This window comes from Salmo trutta, chromosome 28 (assembly GCF_901001165.1).
Source record: "Salmo trutta chromosome 28, fSalTru1.1, whole genome shotgun sequence".
NCBI lineage: Eukaryota > Metazoa > Chordata > Actinopteri > Salmoniformes > Salmonidae > Salmo > Salmo trutta.
Genome location: NC_042984.1, coordinates 8,892,739 through 8,914,732, shown reverse-complemented (window position 1 = coordinate 8,914,732; position 21,994 = coordinate 8,892,739). Strand labels below are relative to the sequence as shown.

At 42.9% G+C, this 21,994-nt stretch overlaps 1 protein-coding gene across 3 annotated transcripts; it reads left to right on the top strand.

Moving 5' to 3' along the window:
* The first annotated feature begins 3,592 nt into the window (after positions 1-3,592).
* Positions 3,593-17,106, top strand: LOC115165384 (tumor necrosis factor receptor superfamily member 14). Of its 3 annotated transcripts, none has more exons than XM_029718477.1 (9): positions 3,593-3,801; positions 13,014-13,165; positions 14,004-14,100; positions 14,190-14,471; positions 14,583-14,670; positions 14,799-14,983; positions 15,611-15,645; positions 15,798-15,844; positions 15,944-17,106. In XM_029718477.1, exons 2-9 carry the CDS (start codon positions 13,136-13,138, stop codon positions 15,972-15,974), a joined length of 795 nt encoding a protein of 264 aa, XP_029574337.1. In that variant the 5' UTR covers positions 3,593-3,801; positions 13,014-13,135; the 3' UTR covers positions 15,975-17,106. The 3 variants fall into 3 exon arrangements, with proteins under 3 accessions (XP_029574337.1, XP_029574338.1, XP_029574336.1); XM_029718478.1 differs by lacking the exon at positions 3,593-3,801 and adding an exon at positions 5,752-5,831; XM_029718476.1 differs by lacking the exon at positions 3,593-3,801 and adding an exon at positions 12,680-12,788.
* The last annotated feature ends 4,888 nt before the right edge of the window (positions 17,107-21,994 follow it).

The window sequence follows — 21,994 nt, the reverse complement described above, 5'->3', positions numbered from 1 at the left end:
TCTCCGTAATGCCTCTGAAAATCGGACAGCGTGGTTAGATTTAGGAGATATATCTTTCAAATGGAGGAAAATAGTTGATTATTTGATTTTTTGAAATGATTACTCTTGCAGTTTTGAATTCCCCGCCATGGTCACATGACAATGAATCCCAATACCGGGATAAGATCGGGATAAGATCCTCAACAGGTTTTAACAACCCATGGAGGTCTGGATTTGGAGTCACACTCAAAATTAAAGTGGAAAACCACACTACAGGCTGATCCAACTTTGATGTAATGTCCTTAAAACAAGTCAAAATGAGGCTCAGTAGTGTGTGTGGCCTCCACGTGCCTGTATGACCTCCCTACAACGCCTGGGCATGCTCCTGATGAGGTGGCGGATGGTCTCCGGAGGGATCTCCTCCCAGACCTGGACTAAAGCATCCGCCAACTCCTGGACAGTCTGTGGTGCAACGTGGCATTGGTGGATGGAGCGAGACATGATGTCCCAGATGTGCTCAATTGGATTCAGGTCTGGGGAACGGGCAGGCCAGTCCATAGCATCAATGCCTTCCTCTTGCAGGAACTGCTGACACACTCCAGCCACATGAGGTCTAGCATTGTCTTGCATTAGGAGGAACCCAGGGCCAACCGCACCAGCATATGGTCTCACAAGGGGTCTGAGGATCTCATCTCGGTACCTAATGGCAGTCAGGCTACCTCTGGCGACCACATGGATGGCTGTGCGGCCCCCCAAAGAAATGCCACCCCACACCATGACTGACCCACCGCCAAACCGGTCATGCTGGAGGATGTTGCAGGCAGCAGAACGTTCTCCACGGCGTCTCCAGACTCTGTCACGTCTGTCACGTGCTCAGTGTGAACCTGCTTTCATCTGTGAAGAGCACAGGGCGCCAGTGGCGAATTTGCCAATCTTGGTGTTCTCTGGCAAATGCCAAACGTCCTTCACGGTGTTGGGCTGTAAGCACAACCCCCACCTGTGGACGTCGGGCCCTCATACCACCCTCATGGAGTCTGTTTCTGACCGTTTGAGCAGACACATGCACATTTGTGGCCTGCTGGAGGTCATTTTGCAGGGCTCTGGCAGTGCTTCTCCTGCTCCTCCTTGCACAAAGGCGGAGGTAGCGGTCCTGCTGCTGGGTTGTTGCCCTCCTACGGCCTCCTCCACGTCTCCTGATGTACTGGCCTGTCTCCTGGTAGCGCCTCCATGCTCTGGACACTACGCTGACAGACACAGCAAACCTTCTTGCCACAGCTCGCATTGATGTGTCATCCTGGATGAGCTGCACTACCTGAGCCACTTGTGTGGGTTGTAGACTCTGTCTCATGCTACCACTAGAGTGAAAGCACCGCCAGCATTCAAAAGTGACCAAAACATCAGCCAGGAAGCATAGGAACTGAGAAGTGGTCTGTGGTCACCACCTGCAGAACCACTCCTTTATTGGGGGAGTCTTGCTAATTGCCTATAATTTCCACCTGTTGTCTATTCCATTTGCACAACAGCATGTGAAATGTATTGTCAATCAGTGTTGCTTCCTAAGTGGACAGTTTGATTTCACAGAAGTGTGATTGACTTGGAGTTACATTGTGTTGTTTAAGTGTTCCCTTTATTTTTTTGAGCAGTGTATATTCATGTGAATTTGGATAATGTTCGAGTGCAACTTTGCAAGACTAGCCCAACTATCGTTAGCTTTGTTGCGGGAGAGGGTCTCTTTGAGGTGCAGACATCGTGAGTTATTTTTATTATTTTCTCATGGGTTTTCTGCACTGTCTTTTGTAATTTATCAGGCAAATATACTTGTAGAGAGTCCAGGCAGCAGCAGTAACTTTTGCCTTGTATTTGTATCCATTCCATGCAGGTATGTTGTGAATGTGACGATTTTGTATTTCATGTTTAATGTGTCTAGTTAGCTTTCGTTCTTTTTGTTACTTGCCCGGGCATGTCAAAAATGGCGTTGTTGCTTCGTTATTGTTAGGGTTTGACCAACTATTTGTTTGCATAACGTATATAATATAACAAAGAAGCTATGCTATAATATAAAGTTTATACTCTATATGATAAGAGCATACTGCTGTGTGAGAGGAAGGGGCTCATGGGATGGTGAGTCATATGGAAAGAATGCAGGATATGGGTGAAATGTATATGCGGAGGGGTGTCGGGGTTTTAGAGAACTGTGCATTGTGCAGTCACAAGATAAATCGACTACAAGATAATAACGACGCCCGGCAACAGGAGGCGTCTCGAGGTTGGGACCAACCTGCACGCCAACGATAGGATGAGTAAGTTTAAACCACGCTCATCCTCCCTCTGACAGGCCAGCAGTGAGCGGGAACTATCTCTGTCAGAGTATTTAATGAAAAGCAAAGGATGTGTAACTCAGTTCTCTGTTTTGCCCTGCGTGGTGACACAGCGACCCCGTATATACGAACCACATATTTACCATTCAAGTGTTTGCTTTAATTAAAGTACAAAGAAATCAGAAGTTACTATGTGCTGACTATTTTGTTCTGATACCAGATTCGAATTGACGCGACCTAACATTAGTATGCTTCAGGTATAATGTTACAATAGTACACTAAGAAATATTTTGTACTTATTAGCAAATTAGTGTACAACATTTTATAAAATGTAATGAGTCTTAAATATCAACATGTACAATGTATTTTTGTTAATTCTTTTACTACTGAGTTTACTCAGCATGATGAGGAGAGGCAAATATACTTGTATGGGAGTCCAGACTGCAGCATAACTTTTGCCTTGTATTTGTTTCCATTCCATGCAGTCATTAAAAGAGAAACAACAGGCTAAATTGTGTCCAGAGCCTTATCTTCCACCTACACCTTACCAGAACACAACGCAGAAAGGTACCGGTCCAGAACCGGTTACATGGGCATTAAAACCAGTTCAGAACGAGAACTGCGCCTAGAAATACGTTTAACCATTTATTTAGCAATGAATAATGCAAGCCTTGGCGATATGGGCTCTGCTCCTTCAGGTTAGCTCACTGCCCAAGCAAAGCGTCAATATAAAATATTGTTCTCTTTGGCAATTGTGGGATAAACGCCTCCTTTCTGTACATTACCTTGGAAAAACTAACTCCCCAAAGTGACTCGGCTCCACCTTGTCCCGCTGCGTTGTCCATTATTTCCAAGGTAATATACAGAACGTCTGAGTTTATCCCTTAAAATACACAGATGGCATCAACTTGGTGAAATCCTTTACCTTCTTCTGCCTGCTTTCCCACACCTCAAAACGACGTTTCATCTCCTGTGGCAAAAAAAAGTATTGAATTAATGTGTATGAAAAAGTGTTTGTGTGATTTGAACAGATTTACTAAGTTATATTACATACGTACTTTCTCCTGGTCTGCAGCCAGAGAGAGATGGAAAGCCTTGTCTTGAAGATGCCATATCTCCCGCATTTCCTCTAGAGACTGAAATCAATACAAATAACGTTAAATAACAATATACAAATAATATGCAAATGTTGTCCAATCACAAATAAAGCTCATGTGAAGCCAGCTCTATGAAAAACATCTCGTTTTATGGAACGCAGCCAAAATCATTAGGGGAAAACCCTAGGTCTGGTGATGTCAACGGATATGGCAACCTGGTGGAAAGACGCTAAAAAAGTGAGAACTATTCCAAACACTTTCATCCCACGATCTTGCTTTTAGTCATCATGGAACTGTTGTGTGTGTGCGCCTTATAATCGCTACAGTCAATTTTGATTGCATTTCTTATTTTGGCAAGAAGACAACGCATCCGCAGACATCGAATGTTAGCCATCCTACTATATCAGGTAAATAGAAAAGTACAGTGTATAAGTGTGATGTCAGGAAAAGTCATGTCCGCAGGCTAACGTTTCCAAAAGCTAACCAAACATGAACATCACTTTTATGTGTTTGAGCCGTCATGTGCATTTGTAGCACAATTTAACTTATTTACATTTGTTTTTACTTACATTTGTATGTTGACTTGTGCATATTAATGTTGGTTTTAAGATTTCTATTTTTTGATAATTTTTTATTTTAATTCTGTATTATAACATTTGAAATTACAATACAAACATAGGACATCACTACATGTATATTTTTTCTAAGAAGCCAGCGCATAGTAGCAACAGGATTTCTGCCGATAAATGTGTGCTTTAGTATTGTTCTCTTTGGCAACTGTGGGATAAACGGGATAAACGCCTCCTTTCTGTACATTACCTTGGAAAAACTAACTCCCCAAAGTGACTCGGCTCCACCTTGTCCCGCTGCGTTGTCCATTATTTCCAAGTTAATATACAGAACGTCATTTAGAGATACAATATGTAGTGCATTGAATTCAAAACGTTGCATAACCTGACAAATCAAAAAAAATAATAAGACAAATACAGTAGTGATATGAATAACTGGTTAACTAGATGAACTAGTAAACTAGGGAGCTAATAAGGAAACCTGAGCTTAGAGAAAGAACTGGACTACCCTAAACCGAGGTATTTACAGAATGATCAATATGATGAACCCGTCTTCACATTTACAAACCTGGTGATATAAAATGGGGTGAATGTAAAAATGACCAACCTAACCCAAGTAATTTAGCTAACTCTTAACGTTTTCATTTGACTTTGAAAGATGAGGACATCAATTTCAGGTTAATGTAGCTACTGTATATACCTGAGCAAAGTGTTTTCAAAACATTCAGTACTCATGACATTCACTTGATGTCCTGGCATTCCAGCTTCTTTCCACTGAAAATGCTCTCTTCCCTTTTTCACTAGCCTTTTTTACCATTGGCCAAAGTTTTTCCCTTGCAGCAGCATCTTCTGGAGTGAGAGCCTCTTTGATGTGTAGTTTATTCTCCACACGAAACCTGGTTAAGTTTTGGCTGACTTTTCTTAGCGGATGTACAATCATCGCGAATTGAATTATGGGGCGTTTCAGGCCCCGGATTGAACATAATTGTACACTCGCAAACTCGATCAAAAAACGAGGATTAAGGGGCTAACGTTGCCAACTAAAGTATTATTTTAAGTTAGTAAATAGGGCAAGCCGTTTTGTAGCTTATCTACATTGTACCTTCATTATGCTAGCCTAGCTACTTTATTAGGCTATCTACATGTATGATGAAAGACAAACACCAAGAGGCTGGATGGACAGTGTTGTTTTACCTAGTACAGGCAGGGTTGCTGTTTCAGTATGATATATTGGATAAAGTAATAAAGACAGACACCAATATCTAGTTCAATAGCCTTGTTCATGCATTGTACAAATCCCTACACGCGGAGTCCGGGGAACAGTCCGGCTAGTCGATTACCTATCAACTAGACTCCGTAACATCATCCTTTTCAATAGAAAGTGCAAACATAACAGCATAACATTAAATTCTTAACAATCAAGTCATAACAATTAAAAACGCATGACATTTTCTTTTTACTTCAGTTGTCATCTTCCTTTCTTTTTAAATGTATTTTTATTTTTTTATTTTTTATTTATTTTTTATTTTATTTTTTATAAACAGGAGGACAAGTTAACACAGTCTCTTGCTTACAGAGTAAGCCTGTCCGGTGGCTTGCACAGCCGACCCACCCGTGAGTAAGTATGGGCTCTGACAGGGGTAGGATTAGGGCCACGAGCTGGAGAGCTTGGTGGAACTCTGCAGGGGTACAGGGGTAGAAGCCTCACCTTCAGTTGGCTCATGTCTCAATTCTGCACCTCTTACCCTTAGGCCTGGACTGTGATCCAGCTCATCTAGGTGAGTGTATGGCGTGTTCTGGTTTGTCTGCTCTGCTACGCGCAGATCCACCCGATTGCGACGATAGAGGGAGCCACCAACATCCACCAGGTAAGAGCGTGGTGCAACTCTCTGTATGCACGTGCCCAGCCTCCAAAGTCCTGTGTGGTCTCCCGGCAGCGGTTTCATCCTTATCGTTTCACCCACCTCCAGCTCTGGTAGGTCTCGAGCAGTCCGGTCGTAGAAGCACTTAGCGAGCTGCTTTCTGTGACGCAGTTTGTCCGTGACGCCAACCATGACGCAGGGCTCAAGTAGCTTGTTAGCTACGGGGATGGCAGTCTTCAGACATCTGGACAGAAGGCGTTGTGCTGGGCTGCTGTCCATGTTTTCGGTGGGTGTGTTCCTCCACTGTAAGATCGCTTTCCATGGGTCGTTGCTGTCGCGCGCGGCCCTGCTTAACAGGTTTTTTGCAATCTTGACAGCTGACTCTGCCTTGCCATTTGCTTTTGGGTGTCTTGGAGAGGAGGTCACGTGGTCAAACTCCCATTCTGAGGCGAAACGCTTGAACTGTGCAGTGAATTGTGGGCCATTGTCCGTGATTACCTTGTCAGGCTGACCTTGCCTGGCAAACTGCGCCTTGCAGCGCTTTATGACCGTTTCTGCAGACAAGTCAGGGAGCAGTTCAATTTCCCAAAAGTCAGAGTAGTGATCAACAATGAGAAGATAGTCCTTTTGTCTATGGCTGAATAAGTCCATGCTGACGATTTGCCAGGCCCTTGTGGGTAGTTCGTGTGACATCATGGTTTCCTTTTGCTGTTCATGAGCGTACTCGTTGCACGTGGTACAGTTGCTGACAAAGTCTTTAATTTCTGCTTGCATGTTTGGCCAGTATAATGTTTCACGAGCCTGGCGGTAGCATGCGTCACCTCCAACGTGACTGGAGTGTATGCGGGTAAGCATCTCTGGACGTAGTGATTTGGGAATAATGACCTTCTGACCTCTGAACAAGACGCCATTTTGCACGCTGATCTCATCTCGAAAGGTCCAGTATTCTCTCACTGTGAAAGGTGTCTCCTCTTTCAGGTATGGCCAACCTGCGAGAGCCATGGACTTCAGTGATTGTAGGTGTTCGTCCTTGTCAGTGTGTTGCCTGATCTGGGCTAGGCGGTGATCTGTGACGTTTAAGTAGTCTGCCTGATTGATCTGTTGAACATCTTGTTGTTCCTGCTGTAGCGAACAGATGGCCTGCCGCTGATAGGCAGTGCCTCTGCCTGTACATTGTGCCGTTGCCCTGCTCAGTGTGTCGCTGATGTACATCTCTGGTCCTGGCTTGTAAATGGCCTTCAGGCTGTAGTTTTGCAGAGTCAGGAGCATGCTTTGAAGCCTCTTGGGCGCGTTGAGGAGAGGTTTACTGAATATGGCAATGAGTGGTTTGTGGTCAGTTTCAGCGGTGACCAGCTCTCGACCATATAAGTAGTGATGGAATCGCTGGCAGGAGAAGACGATGCTGAGGCACTCTTTCTCAATTTGTGCATAGTTCTGTTCGGTGGGGGTGAGCGCTCTCGAGGCAAACGCAACGGGTTGGCCTTCCTGCATAAGGCAGCATCCAAGTCCCCTTTGGCTGGAGTCACTCTGGATTGTGACAGGCTTCGTGACGTCGTAGTAGCGCAACACTGGCATGGATGAAGCCAGAGATTTCATCTCCTGCACCGCGGCCTCGTGCTTGGGTAGCCAGTGCCATGGTGTGTCTTTGTCCAGCAACCGGCGCAGAGGCTCACAGACTGCTGATAGGTGTGGCATGAACTTTGCAAGATAGTTTGCAAAACCGATGAGACGCTGTACGCCTTTTGCATCAGATGGGTTTGGCATGTCGAGGATCGCTCGGACCTTGTCTGGGTCCGGCTTCAGGCCTTTTGCTGAAAGAATGTGGCCATGGAAGTGAACGTCTTTCACCTTGAACTGTAGCTTCTTCAGGCCAAGACGAAGCTTAACTGATCGACAGCGCTCCATCAGTGCCAGGAGCTTCACATCGTGGTCGCGTTCTGCTTCATCGTCTGTGTCACCACAGCCTACGATCAGGACATCATCGGCGATGGGTTCAATGCCCTTGAGCCCAGCCAGTAACTCGTGCTGCTTGCGTTGGTATATCTCAGGTGCCACTGAGACACCAAACGGGAGCTTGAGCCAGCGTTTCCGACCCCAGGGGGTCCAGAAGGTAGTCATGAAGCTGCTTTCTTCGTCCAGCTTGCATTGAAGGAATGCATCTCGGGCATCCACCAAGGTGAAAATCCTGGCCTTGGGAAGCTTGTAGAGGACATCCTCTAGTGTCGGCATGATGTAGTGGGATCGTTTCAGTGCTTGGTTCAGATGCGTGGGTTCAGATCCCACTTCTGACACCATGTTTCAGTGTGATATATTGGATAAAGTAATAAAGACAGACACCAATGTCTAGTTCAATAGCCTTGTTCATGCATTGTACAAATCCCTACACGCGGAGTCCGGGGAACAGTCCGGCTAGTCGATTACCTATCAACTAGACTCCGTAACAGTTGCCAGGTCCAGCTAAAATTTGTAGCACAATAAGAACTCAAAATCTGAACACAAGGCCTAAAAACCAGCCCAAATGTGTGTTTTCGCAGAGACGAGTTGCCACATTTCGCCGATAAACCCTGTTTCTTTAACGTTATTGAGCGAATTAAGAAGCAATATCAACGTAAATTGTAACAACGTAAGAAGCTAAATTCGGTTTTCCATCAAAACAATCATTCTTACGAACTAATGTGTCTAAAAGGAATTTAAATATGTCACAATAGAAATAAAAATTTGCCCTCATTAAACTCGCCAGATATTTTTCCATCAATGAATGTCGATTTAACTCGTTTGTAGTGATGGAAAAAGTACCCAATTGTCATACTTGAGTAAAAGTATAGATACCTTAATAGAAAGTTAAAGTGAGTCAGACAGTAAAATACTACTTGAGTAAATGTCAAAGTATTTGGTTTTAAATATACTTCAGTATCAAAATTCAATGTAATTGCTAAAATATACTTAAGTATCAAAATTAAAAGTATATTAAGCAATGAAGACGGCACCATTTTCTTGTTTTTAAAATGTACGGATAGCCAGGGGCATATTCCAACACTCGGACATTATTCACAAAAGATGCATTTGTGTTTAGTGAGTCCGCCAGCCCAGAGGCAGTAGGGATGGTCAAATGTTATCTTGATAAGTGCGTGAATTTGACAATTTTTGAGCGTATTTTTGAGCACTTTTGGTTGTCATGGAAAATGTATGGGGTAAAAAGTACAATATTTTCTTTAGGAATGTAGTGAAGTTAAAGTAAAAGTTGCCAAAAATATAAATTGTAAAGTACAGATACCCCAAAAAAACGACTTATGTACCGTCACTGACAGGTGTGAGATTGCATGGCACACAGCCATGCAATCTCTGTAGACAAACATTGGCAGTAGAATGGCCTTACTGAAGAGCTCAGTGACTTTCAATCAGGCACCGTCATAGGATGCCACCTTTCCAACAAGTCAGTTCCTCAAATTTCTGCCCTGCTAGAACTAACCAGGTCAACTGTAAGTGCTGTTATTGTGAAGTGGAAACGACTAAGAGCTACAAAGGCTCAGCTGCGAAGTGATAGGCCACACAAGCTCACAGAGCGTCTGTCCTCAGTTGCAACACTCACTACCGAGTTCCAAACTCTATCTGGCAGCAATGTCAGCACAAGAACTGTGCGTCGGGAGCTTCATGAAATGGATTTCTATGGCCGAGCAGCCGCACACAAGCCTAAGATCACCATGCGCAATGCCAAGCGTCGGCTGAAGTGGTGTAAAGCTCACCGCCATTGGACTGGAGCAGTGGCAACGTGTTCTCTGGACTGATGAAACACGCTTCACCATCTGGCAATCCGACGGACAAATCTGAGTTTAGCAGATGCCAGGAGAACGCTACCTGCCCGAATGCATAGTGCCAGTGTAAAGTTTGGTGGAGGAGGAATAATGCTCTGGGGCTGTTTTTCATGCTTTGGGCTAGGCCCTGCTACAGCATACAATGACATTCCAGATGATTCTGTGTTTCCAACTTTGTGGCAACAGTTTGGGGAAGGCCCTTTACAGTTTCAGCATGACATTGCCCCTGTGCACAATGCAAGGTCCATACAGAAATGGTTTGTCAAGATCGGTGGGGAAGAACTTGACTGGCCTGCACAGAGCCCTGACCTCAACCTTTGGGATGAATTGGAACGTTGACTGCGAGCCAGGCCTAATCGCCAAACATCAGTGCCCGACCTCACTAATGCTGTTGTGGCTGAATGGAAGCAAGTCCCTGCAGCAATGTACCAACATCTAGTGGGCTGGCGTGGTTACATGTGGTGTGATGGACGTACTGACAAATTGTTTAAAATGACGTTGCTGGTGGTTTATGATAATTTAATGCTTACTTCTCTATTTGGCAACAGCTTTGTTGGACAATCCTGCAATCAGCATGCCAATTGCACGCTCCCTCAAAACTTGAGGCATCTGTGGCATTGTGTGAAAAAACTGCACATTTTAGTGTCCTATTATTGTCCCAAGCACAAGGTGCACCTGTGTAATGATCATGCTGTTTAATTAGCTTCTTGATATGCCACACCTGTCAGGTGGATGGATTATCTTAGCAAAGGAGAAATGCTCACTAGCAAGGATGTAAACTAATTTGTGCGCAAAATTTGAGAGAAATAAGCTTTTTGTGCATATAGAACATTTCTGGGATCTTTTATTTCAGCTCATGAAACATGGGACCAACACTATAAGCTTATTTAGATAATATATATTTTGTTGTATTTATTTTTTATGTTATCAATTGCCCATAGGTTTAAAAAAAAAAATGTAGGTATGATTTTTAGGTCATATCGCCCAGCCCTGCAATGAACACAATTGCATTTTATCGATGGCAATTTAAATGCACAGAGGCACCGTGACAAGATCCTGAGGCCCATTGTCGTGCCATTCATCCACCGCCTTCACCTCATGTTTCAGCATGATAATGCACTGCCCATGTCGCAAGGATCTGTACACAATTCCTGGAATCTGACAATGTCCCAGTTCTTCCATGGCCTGTACACACATCAGACATGCCCATCAATTCAGCATGTTTCGGATGCTCTGGATCGACGTGTATGACAGCGTGTCCAGTTCCCGCCAATATCCAGCAACTTTGCACAGCCATTGAAGAGGAGTTGGACAACATTCCACAGGCCACAATCAACAGCCTGATTAACTCAATGCGAAGGTGATGTGTCGTGCTGCATGAGGCAAATGGTGGTCACATCAGATACTGACTGGTTTGCTGATCCACTTGCTTTTTTTTAAGGTGTCTGTAACCAACAGATGCATATCTGTATTCACAGACATGTGAAATCCATAGACTAGGGCCTAATGAATTTATTTCAATTGACTGATTTCATTATATGAACTGTAACTCAGTAGAATCTTTGGAATTGTTGTTTTAATATTTTTGTTCAGTATAAATATTTTGTCTTGCCCATTCACCCTCTGAATGGTGCACACACACTATCCATGTCTCAATTGTCTCAAGGCTTAAAAATAATTATTTTACCTCTCCTTCCCTTCATCTATACTAATTGAAGTGGATTTAACAGATTACATCAATAAGGGATCAAACAGTAGCTTTTACCTGGTCAGTCTGTCATGGAAAGAGCAGGTTTTCCTAATGTTTTGTACACTCAATGTACATTTTGTTAATAATCTTGCCAGAAGATTCCGACCCTGCAGTAACACTTGTTTACACAGCTGCACTGGGGTCAGAACGCAATCATGGTTATGTTAAGACACCGTGGAGCCGGTGCAAGATATGGGTTGGAAGACATACCTCGATGCAGGGATGTGATATGCCACTGTACTACAAATGTTACTTTTATCCACACTGATACATCGAGAAGATTTAAAATACTTTTCAACTGCCCTTTTCGTCCTAATGCTAGCGAGCAGTGGCTTCCTAACGGCTAGCGAGCAGTAGCCAGCCACTGTAGCATTTTGGAATGGCAGTGTCAGCCAATCAGCTCCTTTGTTGTTCAATGCAATGAGTATAGTGGCATATCCCATCCCTGCATTGAGGTACATTTTCTGACCCATATCTCGGGCTTGCTCTACATTGTCTTTTGTAGAGTACCACCGTATGAGTCATAATACCCATAAAACCTAGCGGTCAAACAGGAAAATGGTTCCAATTGTTTTTCCACCATTCATTTTCCCCATAGCAGATTTTAGAAACACTTAAAATAACATCTGTGTTTCATGTAGGCTTATCCTGACGAGACGTTTTGATAACTGTAAATCTCTCTAGGACAAGGTGACTTTTATCGATATCTTCACCTGTATTTACCCCCCAAAAATGAAATGCTAACTAGCTGCTAATTTGGCTATCATTAAGAACTACAAATGCCATGATGATCTGGATGAGACTGACGAATTGAGGCAAAGGGAAGAATCTCTGGATTAACTATGTAATGTTAGCTAAATGTAGCAAGGAATAAATTGGCAAAATGTCTTTAAATGGATAATTCTGTGAACGGTCTTGTGAAAGTTTTAAATGTACACAATACCTGTTAGCAAAGGTATCAGCTAGAGATGACGTGCAGGAGCTTTCAGGGATTTGTAGTTTTGCATGATGTCTACTTTGATGCTAATTAGCATTTGAATCTGAGCGTAAATAGAGACAAATATATTGATAAAAGTCACCTTATGACACCTCCACTGTGGGGACCATGGTTGCGTTCTGACCCCAGTGCAGCTTAGTGTAAACCAGCTTAACAGTAGGGTTTGGGTGGAATCTTCTGGCAATATGACCAAAAACGTTTACACTGAACACAAAACATTAGGAACACCTGCCCTTTCCATGACAGACTGACCAGGTGAATGCTATGATCCCTTAATTATGTAATTTGCTAAATCCACTTCCATCAGTGTAGATGAAGGGGAGTCCTTTCGTTTGGTGATTGGCATTCCGGTTGTGACAACGAAAAGGCATCATTGCAGTAGCAATGATGGAACCCAGTATAAGGTGATTGCATTCTTATGCACATTTTGAATTCTCAACCTTTTTTTTGTGCCAGCTAGACCAAGCCCTCCTTTTTGGGGGAGTGCTTACAAACAAGTTTTCCTAACTAACTAAATCCTGCAATGAAATTGCATTGAATTAATCAAATCTAATTTATTGTTTGTTAAATATTGTACTAAGAATATTTGAATATTGTACAGGATAACTTTTCCTCTTGTCTTCCACTAGTTTTATTAGTCTGACTCTCAAGGTCAACATGAAGATTGAAGACAACAGGGAAGGTGCCATTGTGATAGTTCAAAATGAAAAAATCCAGCTTCTTCCGGTGACGTGTTGAGAATTGGAGAACCATGGCTAAGTTTCAAAGCTTGATATTTATAGTAAGTTAAACGTTTTGGTTTTGTAATGCTTAGTAGCTTGGCATCATTTCATGCTACAGCAGAACTTGGCACCAGATGGTATGGTCAGTATACAAACTGACCCTGTCTGAAATATGTCTTGTCTACTACTACTTACTAAAACTAGGCTAGATACGGTGTCCTAATTTTACTCCATACTATTTACAGTGTACTGTTTAGTAAAAATGAATGCAGTAAGCAACATACTAGGCTCAACCATATTGAGAATGTGCCATCTAATACACAATTGTGCTGATTACTGCCATTTTGTTCATTTGGGTACATCATGTCTCCTTGTCTCATTATCAACTGTTGTCAAACACGTAGGCCTGGAAAGACGATTCTCTTCAAAAGTGTACATCTAATTCTACTAGATGAAAAGCCGAAATGAGTATAACATCCTGGAATTTAAAGCAAGAAAATGTCACATACTATAAAATATATTTTCGCATACCTAAAATGCAAGTCTGAGTATTTGAACATGGCACTATTGAGTGAATTCTTGTTTTGTCTTTTAACAGTCACGTCTTCTAGTAGTGGGCATGGCCTTTCAAAAACAAATTATCAATATAAATATCTTCTCTGAAAAAATCTACTGGAGTAAATTACTAATTTCACTTACATTTATTTACTGAATGTATGATTAAAAACATGGAAATCTTAACTATGCTTTCTCTCTATTTGGAACTGTCAATCTGAACTCTCCTTCTGTCTCATCTCTACCCTAACCCCAAACTCCCTTCAACCCTGCTCTGCCAATGTGTGACCCCCCCCGCCTATTTTTCAACAGTGGTAATATGTTCATTTTCTCTATTTACAGAAGATAATTTTGACACTTCTAAACATTCAGCGCTCTATTGCATGTGGTAGAGCAGAGTACAGAACAGGTGATGAATGCTGTCCTATGTGTTCTCCAGGTAAGGACCAGCTCTGTATACTATGGATTATTATGAAGAAAATTAAATTCAATATCAATCAATCCATGACACTGACCTTTATCCCACAGGAAACCGGGTATATAAACACTGTACAGAATTTACAAGTACTTCCTGTGTCCCCTGTACCGACTCCACTTTCCTTGATGAACCCAATGGTCTTACGGCATGCATACCGTGTACAAACTGTGACCCAGGCTTTGGTTTGAAGGTAAAGCAGTCATGTAGACCTTCATCAGACACTGTCTGTGGGACACTGGAGGGGTTCTACTGTCTAGACCCAACTAAGGATGGTTGTAGAGCAGCCCAGAGACACAGCAGCTGTAAACCTGGTCAATACATCAACCACACAGGTATGTCTTCATGCAATTCTTCCACTGACATCAGTACATGATTTATCTAATCGTGAGTTAAGCACATCTCAAGTTAGGATCCTTAATGAGTTTCACCCTGTGTTGGTGCAGGAACAACATCTACAGATACTGTGTGTTCTGACTGTACTGGTGATACCTATTCAGATGGATCATTTACATCCTGCCAGACACACACACAGTAAGTGTGGCTCATGTATAATGGTTATTTCCTTCAAATACTGCAATATGAGAACAGTTTTCATAATGTAAAACTGAAAGTTAGATGATAATTGTTGATTTACCAGTGGTCTATTTCTCTTATTATAGATGTGATACCTTGAAGCTTCAAATTAAACCTGGAACTCATCAGTCCGACTCTGAATGTGGACCACAGACCTCCCTTTCCATGGCTGTAATAATACCTGCTGTAGTGGTGGTGGTGGTGGTACTAGCTGTGATATCAGCAGTGATGGCAGTAGCTATTAGAAGAAAAAGAAAAGGTCTTATATCTGGTGAGATTATTTTGGGGACTTGTACAGTTTTATTTATTGTTTTAATTGCCCAGATGAACAAGTGAGAAACATTCAACACTGAATAAAATCACATTTTATTTGTCACATGTGCCGAATACAATGGACTTTACCATGAAATGCTTGCTTACGAGCCCTTCCAAACGATGCAGTTATTAAAAAATAAATACAAATTAGTAACACGAGGATTCAAATCAAATACACAAGAATGCAGCTATATATAGGGAGTGCCTGTACAGTTCCCGTGTGGCTCAGTTGGTAGAGCATGGTGCTTGCAATGCTAGGGTTGTGGGTTCAATTCCCATGGGGGAACAGTATGGAAAATTAATGCACTCACTACTGTGTAAGTAGCTCTGGAAAAGAGTGTCTGCTAAATTATTAAAATAAATACTAAAGTACACAAGATGAATACAATTAAATACAGGAAGTACTAGGTCACACAAGAATGGTGCTACATACAGGAAGTACCAGTACCAGATCACACAAGAATGGCGCTACATACAGGAAGTACCAGTACAAGATGAATAAAATGAAATGCACAATAATGTTCTGAAAATCATGAGTTCTAAATTCGTTTTTGTCTCAATGTTGATTCTTGTACTTTTCCAGAGAGGACTTTTCCAGAGACACAAAGCCCTACAGAGGTATGTTAATGAATAATCCCCCAATACCCACATTATACAGCAGTATTTTCTATCATACTCAATGTGGTAAGGAGATGGCTGACAGGAATCTGTATTACCTCAAGGGTTGCACTTTTTAAATGTTTTATTGAGTTGAGGTTTCCTTTTACTAGGTATCAGACACAGGGAACATCAATACTGTTTGTGGGAACAAGAACAGGTAAGGTAGCCTAAAACATCAGAATGGTACAGTATGCTTGAGTTCATGAATTTCAGACAGATTTGAGCTAAAATGTGTCTTCTTATGAATATTATACAGATTCAAGCTTCCAGGACATTCATCAGTCTAATGTGTGGTTCATTGGCTTGAAAATGAGACAAGGCAGTAGGGCCCAATTTCTGTCCACTACATGGTGAATGTGATCTAGACTCTGTTTTTAAATAAAAGTTGGAGGCTGGCACATTTGTTTTGTGGTGTAAAGATTAGAAGGCCATGACCTTGATAGACAGCCTGTCTTCCAATACTGGGGATGAAGGAAACCTTAGTAGGAACCCGGTCTGTCCAGGGAAAGGTCAGGTGTGTCCATGATTTCAAATGGTCAGTCCAAGTCAGTTGACGGTAATTGGAATAAAACACAAATGCGATTTTGTAAGACACTGCACCTGGTCGTTGGATACAGCTATATTGAGCAATTGCTCTTGAACTGAGGAAATCTACAGATGATCCCACAACATCACCATGGACCTTATGGAACTTGTGCTTCTGTTGATGATGTACTGTAGATTCTGTTGACACAAACTGTGCAAAGGACATCTGAATGAGATTTCCTGGACACTGGTATGGGGAAAAAAATTGACTCCACTTGTTGAGTGACCATGGATTTGTATAATCCCACAGAGTAAACATCAAGAGGCAATGGTGCAGTGTAGGCTATGTCCAGTGTGACCCATTTTTAATTTTGTTAAACTTTTATTTAACTAGGCAAGTCAGTTAAGAACAAATTCTTATTTACAATGACGGCCTACCCTGGACGATGCTGGGCCAATTGTGCACCGCCTTATGGGACTCCCATTCACAGCTGGATGTGATACAGCCTGGATTAGAACCAGGGACTGTAGTGACTCCTCTTGCACTGAGATGCAGTGCCTTAGACCTGCGCCACTGGGGAGCCCTGATGCAAAGCAATGGGACTAATGTTCTGTATACAGTTCTATTCTTACAATCCTCCTAAAATATGTTTTATTGTCACACACTGGATACGTGCTGTGAAATGTTGTTTTACAGGGTCAGCCACTCTGCCCCTGGAGTAAATTAGGGTTCAGTGCCTTGCTCAAGGACACATCGACAGATTTTTCACCTTGATTGTATAGTTATTTGTATTGTACAGTTCCTTTGTGTATTTTGTAGGTATTGTTTTATACGTTGCACATTATTCAATGCCATCATTCATTGTACTAATAAAGTTTTGATGTTTTTGATTCCATGGGTTTACAGTCTATTCTATTGAATCCATTTGATTCTCTGTAAGTCAGGGGTTATGCTTGTTTCACCAACCATCAGTGCTCAGCCTATTGTTGCTGTAAGTGTATTGCTGGTAACTAATGTCCCCTCTTGGGATTAATAAGTAGAGGATCTGCAATAAAATGAATACAATTAAACCAGCTAACTTTAATGTTCTTATGTACAACTGTCCCAATGATGTTAGCTACATTGTGAAAATGCTATTGAATAAAGCAAAATGTGAATAGCAAGGGTGTGAGTAGGTCTGTTTAGTTAATCTGTATGATGAACTTCCTGATATTTCAGATGTGTATTATTGACTAAATTCCAAAACAATTCTTAATTTCTTCAGAGATTCCAAATGAGAAGGATTATGTTGACATTCCTTTAAAAAGTGCATCCTTCCTTGGAGACTTACTGATTGGACAGGTGAATTGGCTCCACATGGGTTTCACCTGTCATTTATACCTCAAGGAAGGATGGAAGGCAGTGGCGGTCAGTGCCATTTAAGATTAGGGAGGACAATTTATTTTAAAAAAAAATGTATGAATATGGCCTTTCCCCCCCCCCCCATTACAGCATATTGGATGACACTCAGTCATTTTCCATTCACCCAGCTCAATGTAACAGGCTAGGTTTAAGCTACTACATACTAATTTTCCCTATACCCATCATGCCTGCGAATAAAAGTTTACAACATAGGTGCGCAAGTCGAGAGAAATATTTCAGTAATCAAGGTGACAGTGACACATTCAATATGGCCTTACACACTCTTACCTGCTTCTAGCTGATCTAGGGTGTCAATTGTCCAAACAGTTGCAAACAAGAGTTTCTATTGGACAAATTCAGGTATGTTTATCCCCATTTTGTTCCATTTGCTACTGTTTTTAAGAAATGTTTTTGAATACACCCCTGATCCCCCGCAAACACAGTTCACTTTCATAGCAGCCACATACAAACAGCCTGATCACTTTGCTTGTTTTAGAATTCCTTCTCGCATCTACGCGCTAACCTCCTCTCACCTTTTCCCTTCGCTTGTGGATTTCAACGGCTGTCTGTGACCAGGCGAAAAAACCTTTCCAAGCAAAACCTTCTTCCATAACCACTACACACAGCCTACATCGTTGTCACCATATTAGCTAACGTCATAGTCAACATAGCTACTATAACTAACGCGTTAGTAAACACTACAATCATGCAGTACAGTGTTTAGCAAGCAGTTTAGCTGAAATTATTTTTGTTCTAAACTGTTCAACTATTGTCTTTATGTGAACAAATTATTTACAATGACGGCCTACCAAGAGGCATAAGTCTCTTTTTTTTTTATATGAAAGACAAAACACACTTTAGGACGAGAGACACCACAACACTAAAGAGAGACCAAAGATGACGACACAGCATGGCAGCAACACAACATGGCAGCCGCACAACATGGTAGCTGCACAAACATTGTTGAGAACAGACAACAAGGGCATAAAGGTAAAGACAATACATCACACGAAGCAGCCACAAGTGTCAGTAAGAGTGTCCATGATTGAGTCTTTGAATGTAGAGATGGAGATAAAACTGTCCAGTTTCAGTGTTTTTTGCACCAGGTTCCAGCCGTCAGCTGCAGTGAACCGAAAAGAGGAGCGACCCACGGATGTGTGCGCTTTGGGGACCTTTAACGGAATGTAATTGGCAGAATGGGTCTTGTATGTGGAGTTTCAGGGTTGCAATAAGTATCTCAGATTGGGGGGAGTGAGCCTTCTTCTTACCGAACCACATGACCTTTTGTTTTACTACACACCACATTTTATGCACTGTATTGAAGTCAATGTACCCGTAGGAGGATGAAAACTAGCTGTCCTCTACACAATCTTGCTACCCCAGAAAGTACTGTAGACCATTGCAAAACAGTGTATTTTAATTAATTAAAATGACAAAGTATGTGGACACCTGCTCATCAAACATCTCATTCCAAAATCATGGACATTAATGTGGAGTTAGTCCCCCCTTTATGGAAAGGCTTTCCACTAGATGTTGTAACATTGCTGCGGGGATCTAGCTGCACCATGAAAAACAGCCCAGACCATTATTCCTCCTCCACCAAACTTTACAGTTGGCACTATGCATTGGGGCATGTAGCGTTCTCCTGGCATCCGTCCAACCCAGATTCGTCCATCAGACTGTCAGATGGTGAAAAAAGTGGTCAGATGAAGCAGATGCTAAACTACAGGACTCTTTTGCTAGCAAAGACTGGAATATGTTCCAGGATTCTTCCGATGGCATTGAGTACGCCACATCAGTCACTTGCTTTATCAATAAGTGCATTGAGGACGTCATCCCCACAGTGACTCTATGTACATACCCCAACCAGAAGCCATGGATTACAGGCAACATTCGCACTTAGCTAAAGAGTAGAGCTGCCGCTTTCAAGGAGCGGGACTCTAACCCGGAAGCTTATAAGAAATACTGATTTGCCTTCCAACAAACAATCAAAAAGGCAAAGCGTCAAAACAGGACTAAGATTGAATCGTACTACACCGGCACCGACGCTCGTCGGATGTGGCAGGGCTTGCAAACTATTACAGACTACAAAAGGGAGACACAACTGAGAGCTGCCCAGTGACATGAGCCTACCATATGAGCTAAATAACTTCTATGCTTGCTTCGAGGCAAGTAACAGTGAAACATTCATGAGAGCATCAGCTGTTCCGGATGACTGTGTGATCATGCTCTCCGCAGCCGATGTAAGACCTTTAAACAGGTCAACATTCACAAGGCCACAGGGCCAGACGGATTACCAGGACTTGTACTCCGAGCATGAGCTGACCAACTGGCAAGTCTCTTTACTGACATTTGCAAACTCTCCCTGTCTGAGTCTGTAATACCAACATGTTTCAAGCAGACCACCATAGTTCTTGTGCCCAAGAACACTAAGGTAACCTGCCTAAATGACTACCGACCCGTAGCACTCACATCTGTAGCCATGAAATGCTTTGAAAGGCTGGTCATGGCTCACATCAATACCATTATCCCAGAAACCCTAGACCCACTCCAATTTGCATACCGCACCAACAGATCCACAGATGATGCAATCTCTATTGCACTCCACACTGCCCTTTCCCACCTGGACAAAAAGAACACCTATGTGAGAATGCTATTCATTACCTACAGCTCAGTGTTCAACACCATAGTGCCCTCAAAGCTCATCACTAAGCTAAGGACCCTGGGACTAAACACCTCCCTCTACAACTGGAACCTGGACTTCCTGACGGGCCGCCCCCAGGTGGTAAGGGTAGATAACAACACATTTGCCACGCTGATCCTCAACACGGGGGCCCCTCAGGGATGCGTGCTCAGTCCCCTCCTGTACTCCCCGTTCACTCATGGCTGCACGGCCAGGCACAACTCCAACACCATTATTAAGTTTGCTGATGACACAACAGTGATAGGCCTGATCACCAACAATGATGAGACAGCCTATAGGGAGGAGGTCAGAGACCTGACCGTGTGGTGCGAGTATAACAACCGCTACCTCAACATGATGAAGACAAAGGAGATGATTGTGGACTACAGGAAAAGGAGGACCGAGCACGCCCCATTCTCATCGACGGGGCTGTAGTGGAGCAGGTTGAGAGCTTCAAGTTCCTTGGCGTCCACATCACCAACAAACTAACATGGTCCAAGCACAAGACAGTTGTGAAGAGGGCACAAGGGCTTGTAAGTAAGCATTTCACTGTAAGGTCTACACCTGTTGTATTTGGCGCGTGTGACAAATAACATTTGATTTGAAGCGTGATTCATCACTCCAGAGAATGCGTTTCCACTGCTCCAGAGTCCAATGGCGGCGAGCTTTACACCACTCCAGCCGACGCTTGGCATTGTGCATGGTGATCTTAGGCTTGTATGAGGTTGCTTGGTCTTGGAAACCCATTTCATGAAGCTCCCAACTAACAGTTCTTGTGCTGACGTTGCTTCCAGAGACAGTTTGGAACTCAGTAGTGAGTGTTGCAACCAAGGACAGACTTTTTTTACACACTTCAGCATTCGGCGGTCCCGTTCTGTAAGCTTGTGTGGCCTACCACTTCAAGGCTGAGCTGTTGTTGCTCCTAGACATTTCCACTTCACAATAACAGCACTTACAGTTGACCGGGCCAGCTCTAGCAGTAAGGCCATTCTACTACCAATATTTGTCTATGGGGATTGCAAGGCTGTGTGCTCGATTTTATACACTTGCCAGCAACGTGTGTGGCTCAAATAGCCAAATCCACTAATTTGAAGGAGTATCTACATACTTTGGTATATATAAACTCAACAAAAAAAAGTCCTCTCACTGTCAACTGCGTTTATTTTCAGCAAACTTAACATGTGTAAATATTTGTATGAACATAACAAGATTCAACAACTGAGACATAAACTGAACAAGTTCCACAGACATGTGACTAACAGAAATGGAATAATGTGTCCCTGAACAAAGGGGGGGTCAAAAGTAACAGTCAGTATCTGGTGTGGCCACCAGCTGCATTAAGTACTGCAGTGCATCTCCTCCTCATTGACTGCACCAGATTTGCTAGTTCTTGCTGTGAGATGTTACCCCACTCTTCCACCAAGGCACCTGCAAGTTCCCGGACATTTCTGGGGGGAATGGCCCTAGCCCTAGCCCTCACCCTCCGATCCAACAGGTCCCAGACGGGCTCAATGGGATTGAGATCCGGGGTCTTCGCTGGCCATGGCAGAACACTGACATTCCTGTCTTGCAGGAAATCACGCACAGAACGAGCAGTATGGCTGGTGGCATTGTCATGCTGGTGGGTCATGTCAGGATGAGCCTGCAGGAAGGGTACCACATGAGGGAGGAAGGATGTCTGACGGTGGGTTTGTGCG

Coding starts and splice junctions, on each gene's coding strand:
- LOC115165384 (XM_029718477.1), top strand. CDS start 13,136: ATGGCTAAGTTTCAAAGCTTGATATTTATA. Junction 14,101..14,189: donor CTGTCCTATGTGTTCTCCAG/GTAAGGACCAGC, acceptor TTTATCCCACAG/GAAACCGGGTATATAAACAC. Junction 14,472..14,582: donor TCAATACATCAACCACACAG/GTATGTCTTCAT, acceptor GTGTTGGTGCAG/GAACAACATCTACAGATACT.